Source organism: Gigantopelta aegis, chromosome 9 (assembly GCF_016097555.1).
Source record: "Gigantopelta aegis isolate Gae_Host chromosome 9, Gae_host_genome, whole genome shotgun sequence".
NCBI classification, from domain to species: domain Eukaryota; kingdom Metazoa; phylum Mollusca; class Gastropoda; order Neomphalida; family Peltospiridae; genus Gigantopelta; species Gigantopelta aegis.
In genome coordinates, this window is record NC_054707.1 from 8954971 (window position 1) to 8965475 (window position 10505).

A 10505-nucleotide genomic window follows, 5' to 3' on the forward strand; every position below is an offset into this window, starting at 1 on the left:
TAGCATATCTTAATAATATTAATCTTTAAAATTTGTTTTTATTAATGTGTTTAAAAACACATACATAAAAATATTACATTTCAATTTCTTTTAAATTAACAAAACTTCAGGTCATTTAAATTGCTGTAGAAAAAACAAATTGTGAAAGAAATGGCAACAGTCTTTAATAATACTAATATTAATGGTAAAGTAAAAAATAAGATACTACCTGCGAGAGACAGACCGGAAACACGTCACAGATCCCGGATTAAAGCGACACATGCCGGGAAAAGACAACACAGACGGCAACACGTCGCCGCCAGACTGGCAACACTTGTAATGGCAACTGAGCCCACAAAGCGGCAAAACAAAGCTGGTAACATGGCAGCAGCGATAGCGTAAGCGAGCAGTGCGGCTAAAAACACGTGCGGTGAGAAATCTCTCCAGGCGTAAACAATCGGTGGTTAGTAAGTAACTCGGTGACAATACAATTTCTCTTAGGTATGATAGTCAAACCATCTGCTTTAAGATTGGTAGGTACTGGGTTCGCACCTCGGTACCTGCTCAGTTTCAGAACTAAACGTTTTAATGGCTCGATGGGGAGGTTTAAGGCCACATCACTAAACCCTAATCAACTGTCCTGGAAAGACAACCTAGATAGCTAGGGTGTATGTCTTGGACAGCGTGCTTGAACCGTAATTGGATATAAGCACGAAAATAAACAAAAATGAAATGAAATCAGATAAAGCTGTCACGAAGAACTTCCAAGTTCAACATACGATTTGACTTTCGCCAAGCCTGTGTGTTTCGAATGGACAGATAGGTAGAACTGGATTTATACGGAACACAAGGGAGCATTGGACAGTCCTATCGATAGACCAGTAAAAGAGTTTGTGTAACGATACAAAGACTTGTATTTGTAATTAAGTAAACGAGGTTTGTAGCCAGCCTGTTTGCCCCCGAGATTCCACTGCTCTGGACTATACATTCAGCAGTGCTGGATCTAAAGCGACTAAAAGTGGGTGTATCGCAATCTCAAGTACGATGGGTCATAGGGTCTAACTTCACTAGTGGTCCCAAATGAGGCAGTGAAAGCCGTATACAAATATACATTTATTTCACAAAAGACTGGTTCTAAGACCGGTAGTTACATCGTACACAGATGTGTATGAAAACAAAATTAGCGGCCTTTTAAAACATATGGCTGCTTCACAAGTATGTACGAAATAGAAAAAATGTATATCTGGTGCAGTAGTATTAAACCTGTTAAATAATTGTTACCAAAATAGTGATGCCACCCAACATTCGCGAAAGCTGAACATATCCTGTCCCATAATGACATTAAATGTATTACGTTTCAAAGCTCTGAAAATACCACCCTACACAGACATCTCAAGGCAGTTCTGCTTAATAATTCCATTTCTGAAGCAATTAATAGTTTGGGCGTAATACCCATCCACATTTTACAGTTAGTAGAACAAAAAAGTGTCAGTTTGCATGAGAGAAATTCCAGAAATGCTCACATAATGGATTGAGAGAAGACTATTTTAATCCTGATAGTTTTAATTACTGATTAAAACAATTAAATGTTGTGCATAATGATGTAGCATGCCGTATGTGGGATATTTCGTAGGAAGCTTAAACGAGGTCCTCGAGAATGGACCTTTGTCGATTATGACCGTAAACGTGAAACATGGTGGTCATCATTTAGAAAAATATATTTTACATCCACAAATTCACAATTATTTGTAGGGAATCGGCGTAAGGGTTATTTACCTCCTCATGCAGAATATTTTACTTTCTAAATACATGGTAGTAGTAGTTGGCAGTTATTTAATTGTAGTCTATGAATAGACTATTTTACAAATATGGTATTCTAATCACATGTAGTAATGTCTAACAAAACGCCTAAAGGCAGATATACCCATGACTTTGATGTACATAATTCCAACAACTACATTCAATTCAGTGGGCCCTACATACAATAAAGAATAGAAATGAACATGACAAACACCTATGATAATGCCATTTGTTGATCACACGTTTTTAATATTGACCTGTGTCTTGATGTCTGTTTTCTTGTATAGAGTTCATACATTTTGTCAATGTCCGTGAATATCCATAACCTTTGTCTTTTACGATTTCCAAGGATTTGTCTGCGGTTATCAACATAATCTAATAATATTACAATGTCTTGACGTGAATAGCTGATTTCTTTTTTTTGTGTGGAATTTTAAATGGAAAAAATAACCGTAAACTAATTTTCTTTGTCCTTGACATTTCATGACCAAAATCTAAATTCTGTGATTTTACAGACCTGGAAAATGAAATTTGCAAGTTGATTTCATGAACACAAGTTTGAGTAATAACACTGGCCAATTTGTTTTAACATACAGTAGATTTACTAGGATCTGGAGAAGGCATATATGCTGTCCAAGAAATGATCCTATGGGTTTAGGCAATGGGAGACAATATAGTTTCTAATACCCATCATCATGGTAATACAATTAAATATGTCGACTTTATGCTATCTGCATTAACAAAACCCCAGACTCATTAGATATTAAACATTTTTGATTCTCCAAGTGATCATTTCTGGAACAACTCTCTACAAAAGCTTATATGTTATACACACATAGGTATCTCTGCACATTAAAAGAATCACTTCACATATACATCGTTTTTAAAAACACATTTCACATGTATAGCAATCAGCCAGTCTTAATTACAAAAACATTGATCAGGAACATTTTGTACGAGATTGTTACAATGATGCAATAATCACTAAACGTTCAGAGCCTGTTTATAAAATTTTAAAGTCTAGAATCTAAGCTCAAATCTAGAGCAATAAATGAATGAATAGACAGCAATGATAAAAAATCATAAACGGTTAACTGATGAAGGCAAAATAACATGTATAAATTAAACATTAAATTAAGTATTCATATAAGATAAAAATTACACATAGTATTTATAACTGCCATAAATAAGATCGCAGGTGATTTATTATCTTTCATTTAAAACAAAAACCGTCTCTTTATTTTTTTGGTAACTTCTTTATGTTTCAGACTACATGCCTTCTGTTTGGTTAAAGACCAGCTACACAAAACATACTTAGTTTAAACACTATCATTGAGCACTGCATCCAGATTTTGAAAGGTTTATAAGCATGGTAGCTGATGTAGGATTTTTTTGTGTATGAAATCTTTTATTAGTAGAAGCCTGCTGAGAACAACTGCTGCGAATCCAAATTGTAAACCAATCCAAAGAGTACTCACCATAGCATACAGCCATCAGAGACGCGAAACAGATTGCCACAATCATGGTTGAAGATTAGTCGAAGACTGGAAAGAAAAACAGGTATAGTTTGAGATTTGAATCATCACAGAGAATGTTAAGAGTAACTCTTGATATGAATTCTCAAAATTAAACACGTTGAAAGTAATGTGATGGAGTCTATTAAAGCCACTCGTCCTAGGTTTCGAGGTATAGGTATCTTTGTTGAGGTACTACGAAGACCAGGATGACCCAGAAAGGTGTTTGATTTTCCAAAATGTATAATTTTACGTGACGTGTCAGTTAAGGGTTGAGCAGCTGTAAAAGTCAAACATATTGCACATTGCCTGATACATAGGGTCAGCAACTTCAGTGTCATTTTGATATCCTCAAAATTAAGCATAGAGAAAGCAATATCACAGAGGATGCTACTGTCGTAATTTTGACATCCTCAAAATTAACTACAGTGAAAGCAATAACACTTGTAATTTCGATATCTTCAAAACTACGTACAAAGAAAGCAATAACACAGAGGATGCTACTGTTGTAATTTTGATAGCCTCAAAATTAAGTCCAGAGAAAGCAATAACATGGATGATGCTTATGTGGTAACTTTGATATCCTCAAAATTAAACGCAGAAAAATAAAATAATAACATAGATATCCCAAAGTTAAACAGAACATGTAATATCAAAGAGAATGTTAATGTAATTTCGATAAATATAAAGTAGATTTCTAGATTTACAATCTGTAGCTAATGAAAGGGCTGTAAACCGAAAACATGTGCTTCAACCTAAGATAGTAATTACAACTTTCATAACTGTATCAAGACATAGTCCGAAAATGTCCCATAAGTCACAAAAGGATTCTAGATGTTCTTTCGACAAAAGGAATCAAGTTGCCATACATTTGTTTTTATCATTTTATAAAGATGAACTTTACCTTTAATCTTTATAACTTAATTTATTTTCAAATTTTCTGCTACAATTGTGGAATTATTGATCAAATGCTCATATATCACAATGGAATTCACCGAAAGTAATATCATAGAGGATGTTTATGTAACTTTTATATCCCGAGAGTTAGCTTCATTAACCAGTGTACTCCACAACAGTATATAAAAGACTCCATGTGGGAATATAGGAATTAGAAGAAATAATGTATATAACATCATAGAGTTTCTTTTTCATTCTCAGTATCAACTGTGGCAGTTAAACACATACAACCACTGGTTACGTATTGTGGTGTCTGTCATTAAAGTCGTTTTAATTCAGTGGGAAAAGCTACCTAATGTTTCATAGCTTTCTGTTACATACAAACGTATGCTATCTGTATACTATTTATTGCAAATGTTTATTGTTAAAATCGTGAATTATAAAATACCATGCGTTTAAGTGCAGTAAGTTAAAATACCGACAATATACGCTTTGTATTTTTTTTCATATATCCAGAGATATTCTGCAGCCTCTAAACATAACAACGTGCCCTACTACAAGACACGATTTGGCACAAATTATTGTGCGGGAATCCTTGGCTAGGACAGATCTAAGGCATACATCCTCAAGATGCACTGAAATAGACTTTGTGTATGCATATATGTATGTGTGTGTGTGTATGTGTGTGTATGCGTGTTTGTGCGTGCGTGTGAATGTTTAAAGGTATAATGTTTTCCCTAGCTTGTTTTAGCATGGTGCAGCACCATGACACAATAGTGTAGCACCATCTTGCCTTAATCAGCACCATGCTGCCGTGAGATTAAACAAGCCTTTTCAATAATTAATTATAAAATTGCCTTTATAAAATAAAAAAACCCAAAAGGTATTATTAATTAATAAAATATGCCTTTTATATCTTTTGTCATTTTTAATGAAATACAAGTGCCCCGAAAATGGTGAAAGTGCCCCAAAAGTGTTTGGTCTACCATGCCTTGCCTAATTTCTAGGGAAATCACTAAGCTAAATACATATAATGATGCATTTGGATGAATTTGTTGGTTTTACTAATGAAGTCTGCAACTGATGTTGTGAATTCAGTGTTTAAGATGACTAAAGGCGATACAAAGCGGGGAGATTTGGTTCATTCCACTCAGTCTTGGTATGGTTATAACTTTCAGATATTTCATAATTCAAACGCAATCAAGGCATATTGCATGTTCAAGAGAGATGCTTTGGAAGCTTTGAAAGCATGTATTCTTGAATCACTGAATGCTAAATAATCCTAATGAAACAGGTTCTGTTAGAAAATAACTTGAAAAACATGATATAGTCTCACCCAAACATAGTCCTTGAAATTAATTAAAGATGAAAATCTGGGGAACATATTTAATTCCCAAACTTGTATACTTAAATAGAGTTTTCTTTGTTGTTGTTACAGCCAAAGAGTAAAAATATAACCAGTACATACCACCTAAAGGTGAAGATATGATAAATATATTTAAATATACATGTATTTAATAAAAAAACACCTACACCCTATATTTTCAAATAGTTTTTCAATTAAATCCAAACGATAACATTAAACAAATATAAGAAGAAGAGACTATTTGATGATGAAGATTTGGTAAATATATGCATAGTTTACAAACATGCATATTCAAAAAGTTTATTTAATTACATCGAAATGATGAACAAATATAATCAGAACAGACCAATTTAAAGGCGATGGTATGATAAATATATTTAATTTACACACGTATATATTTGTTTACTAATATTAAAATAATAACCAAAACCCCCCAGACCCCTTAAAGGTGAAGATTTGGTAAATATGAATGAGTTCCAAAAGTCCGAAAATTTCGACTTACTTACCAAGCGCGACGTTCCCAGGTGTGGATGAAGAGCAGAGCTCGGCTTCCTTTGTACTTATACAGGCCGAGTCACGACGGATCCTGGTCCTGACGCCATCAATTGGTTGCCTTGCTTCTCGTGATGACCGTTGACGGGCCATAACTTACGCCGCTTCATATGGCACTTTGTATTGTCACTTAGACAAAGACGGATGTCAGTCGACGGCGTGTGTAATAACGAAAATAAATTTAAAAGGCTAAGCGCTAAAGATGCAAAACGCAGTTCTGGCCATCGGATTCAAAGGTTTCCTATAATTCGCCGGTATTAATTAAACGGAGATACGTCAGTAATTCTGAAGTGCGTAATAACATAAATATTAAATTTGATGCCAAGGTTATATGGTGTGTAATAGTATGTAATGTACGGGCATGGAATATCTGAAATTACTTAAGATTTAGATGCAAAACCATGAGTTTACGTCAACACTTCAATTGCTTTTATTATTATTATTAATTTATTATTATTATTATTATTTCATTCTATATCACCAACAGTCATAATTCGTATATCCAGTCCTTGCGTTTCGGCGTCACGAACTAAAACAAGGTGACATATATTATTGTAGTCATGCACATCGATTCGGTCAACAATGATTATTCCATAAACAGCAATTACTCACATCTCCGTACAAGTTACTACACGTCAGTACATAAAGCAAAATAACCTTTCCGTGCTGATAGCTGACAAAAGTGATTATAAAATTGCATTACTTTCGTAAATTGACTTGGTTTTTAAATATATAAATATTTATCAGATAGCAAATTCTGTCAGTCAGACACTTGGTGGTTTGTTAATTATATTGGTGTTGGTAGTGCGAGTTTTCCAGTCACGCAATATGGTAGTCAACCGAAGTGTGTGAATTTATACTATGTCAGCCAAAACCTCGGTGGTGTAGGGGTTAACCCATCGGACTTGAGGTTGATACAAGATGGTACTCGGTTCTTATTGTGGTACCGGTTCCAAACCACTGTGTCAACCCACTTCATTTACTGACTAAATATTGTTATAAAACAAAAGGAAAAATAAATTGAGTGAGGTATAATGTCTCAAAAGAGAGGCGTAAGGACTATACACCGATATCTCTCTCGTTGACCACTTAACTGCTAATCTACTGTCCGTTTAGCTGAGATGTGTGTACAGGATAGCGTGTTTAACCCTTAAATAGATATAAGTAGGGAGACCAATTTAAAATGAACACAACACGAACACATAAACCATTACATTGTGATCTGGATGTTTTGTTGTCTAGTACCAACACATTAAAAACCGTTCCATTGTGATCTGATATTTTGTTTTGTTGTCTTGCCTAACACCATCACACCATAAACTGTTACATTGTGATCTGATGTTTTGTATTGTTTGTCTTGCCTAGCAACAACACCTCATAAACCGTTACATTGTTATCTGATGTTTTGTTGTCCTTCCTAGCACCAACACCTCATAAACCGTTACATTGTTATCTGATGTTTTGTTGTCTTGCCTAGCACCAACACATTATAAACCGTTACATTGTGATCTATGTTTTGCTGTGTTGGCTAGCACCAACATATCATAAACCGTTACATTGTTATCTGATGTTTTGTTGTCTTGCCTAGCAACAACACATTATAAACCGTTACATTGTTATCTGATGTTTTGTTGTCTTGCCTAGCAACAACACCTCCTAAACCGTTACATTGTGATCTGATGTTTTGTTGTCCTGCCTAGCACCAACACATCATAAACTGTCACATTGTTATCTGATGTTTTTTTGTCTTGCCTAGCACCAACACATTATAAACGGTTAAATTGTTATCTGATGTTTTGTTGTCCTGCCTAGCACCAACACATTATAAACCGTCACATTGTTATCTGATGTTTTGTTGTCTTGCCTAGCAACAACACCTCCTAAACCGTTACATTGTGATCTGATGTTTTGTTGTCCTGCCTAGCACCAACACATCATAAACTGTCACATTGTTATCTGATGTTTTTTTGTCTTGCCTAGCACCAACACATTATAAACGGTTAAATTGTTATCTGATGTTTTGTTGTCCTGCCTAGCACCAACACATTATAAACCGTCACATTGTTATCTGATGTTTTGTTGTCCTGCCTAGCACCAACACCTCATAAACCGTTACATTGTTATCTGATGTTAGGTTGTCCTGCCTAGCACCAACACATTATAAACCGTTACATTGTTATCTGATGTTTTGTTGTCTTGCCTAGCAACAACACCTCCTAAACCGTCACATTGTGATCTGATGTTTTGTTGTCCTGCCTAGCACAACACCTCATAAACCGTTACATTGTTATCTGATGTTTTGTTGCCTTGCCTAGCAACAACACCTACTAAACCGTTACATTGTGATCTGATGTTTTGTTGTCACGCCTAGCACCAACACATTATAAAACGTCACATTGTTATCTGATGCTTTCTGTCTTGCCTAGCACCAACACATTATAAACCGTCACATTGTTATCTGATGCTTTCTTGTCTTGCCTAGCACCAACACATTATAAACCGTTACATTGTTATCTGATGTTTTGTTGTCCTGCCTAGCACCAACACCTCATAAACGGTTAAATTGTTATCTGATGTTTTGTTGTCCTGCCTAGCACCAACACATTATAAAACGTCACATTGTTATCTGATGCTTTCTTGTCTTGCCTAGCACCAACACATTATAAACCGTCACATTGTTATCTGATACTTTCTTGTCTTGCCTAGCACCAACACATTATAAACCGTTACATTGTTATCTGATGTTTTGTTGTCCTGCCTAGCACCAACACCTCATAAACCGTTACATTGTTATCTGATGTTTTGTTGTCTTGCCTAGCAACAACACCTCCTAAACCGTTACATTGTGATCTGATGTTTTGTTGTCCTGCCTAGCACAACACCTCATAAACCGTTACATTGTTATCTGATGTTTTGTTGTCTTGCCTAGCAACAACACCTCCTAAACTGTTACATTGTGATCTGATGTTTTGTTGTCCTGCCTAGCACCAACACATCATAAACTGTCACATTGTTATCTGATGTTTTCTTGTCTTGTCTAGCACCAACACATTGTAAACGGTTACATTGTTATCTGATGTTTTGTTGTCTTGCCTAGCACCAACACATTATAAACGGTTAAATTGTTATCTGATGTTTTGTTGTCCTGCCTAGCACCAACACATCATAAACTGTCACATTGTTATGTGATGTTTTCTTGTCTTGTCTAGCACCAACACATTGTAAACGGTTACATTGTTATCTGATGTTTTCTTGTCTTGCCTAGCACCAAAACATTATAAACGGTTAAATTGTTATCTGATGTTTTGTTGTCCTGCCTAGCACCAACACATTATAAACCGTCACATTGTTATCTGATGCTTTCTTGTCTTGCCTAGCACCAACACATTATAAACCGTCACATTGTTATCTGATGCTTTCTTGTGTTGCCTAGTACCAACACATTATAAACCGTTACATTGTGATCTATGTTTTGCTGTGTTGGCTAGCACCAACATATCATAAACCGTTACATTGTTATCTGATGTTTTGTTGTCCTGCCTAGCACCAACACATTATAAACCGTTACATTGTTATCTAATGTTTTGTTGTCCTGCCTAGTACCAACACATTATAAACCGTTACATTGTTATCTGATGTTTTGTTGTCCTGCCTAGCACCAACACCTCATAAACCGTTACATTGTTATCTGATGTTTTCTTGTCCTGCCTAGTACCAACACATTATAAACCGTTACATTGTGATCTGATGTTTTCTTGTCTTGCCTAGCACCAACACATTATAAACGGTTACATTGTTATGTGATGTTTTCTTGTCTTGCCAAGCACCAACACATTATAAACCGTTACATTGTGATCTGATGTTTTCTTGTCTTGCCTAGCACCAACACATTATAAACCGTTACATTGTTATCTATGTTTTGTTGTCTTGCCTAGCACCAACACATTATAAACGGTTACATTCTTATCTGATGTTTTCTTGTCTTGCCTAGCACCAACACATTATAAATCGTTACATTGTTATCTGATGTTTTGTTGTCCTGCCTAGCACCAACACCTCATAAACCGTTACATTGTTATCTGATGTTTTGTTGTCTTGCCTAGCAACAACACCTCCTAAACCGATACATTGTGATCTGATGTTTTGTTGTCCTGCCTAGCACAACACCTCATAAACCGTTACATTGTTATCTGATGTTTTGTTGTCTTGCCTAGCAACAACACCTCCTAAACTGTTACATTGTGATCTAATGTTTTGTTGTCCTGCCTAGCACCAACACATCATAAACTGTCACATTGTTATCTCATGTTTTCTTGTCTTGTCTAGCACCAACACATTGTAAACGGTTACATTGTTATCTGATGTTTTCTTGTTTTGCCTAGCACCAACACATTATA

The 10505-nt window shown here is 35.4% G+C and overlaps 1 protein-coding gene across 1 annotated transcript in view; it reads right to left on the reverse strand.

Moving 5' to 3' along the window:
• Nucleotides 1–6141, reverse strand: part of LOC121380820 (heavy metal-associated isoprenylated plant protein 34-like) — a 14025-nt gene extending 7884 nt beyond the window's left edge. The window contains exons 1-2 of the mRNA XM_041509802.1: nucleotides 6063–6141; nucleotides 3258–3323 (exon numbers count right to left, since the gene is read on the reverse strand). Of these exons, the coding sequence (XP_041365736.1) occupies nucleotides 3258–3303 (46 nt within the window). The 5' untranslated portion in view covers nucleotides 3304–3323; nucleotides 6063–6141. The remainder of the gene's footprint in view (nucleotides 1–3257; nucleotides 3324–6062) is intronic.
• Nucleotides 6142–10505: the final 4364 nt, after the last annotated feature.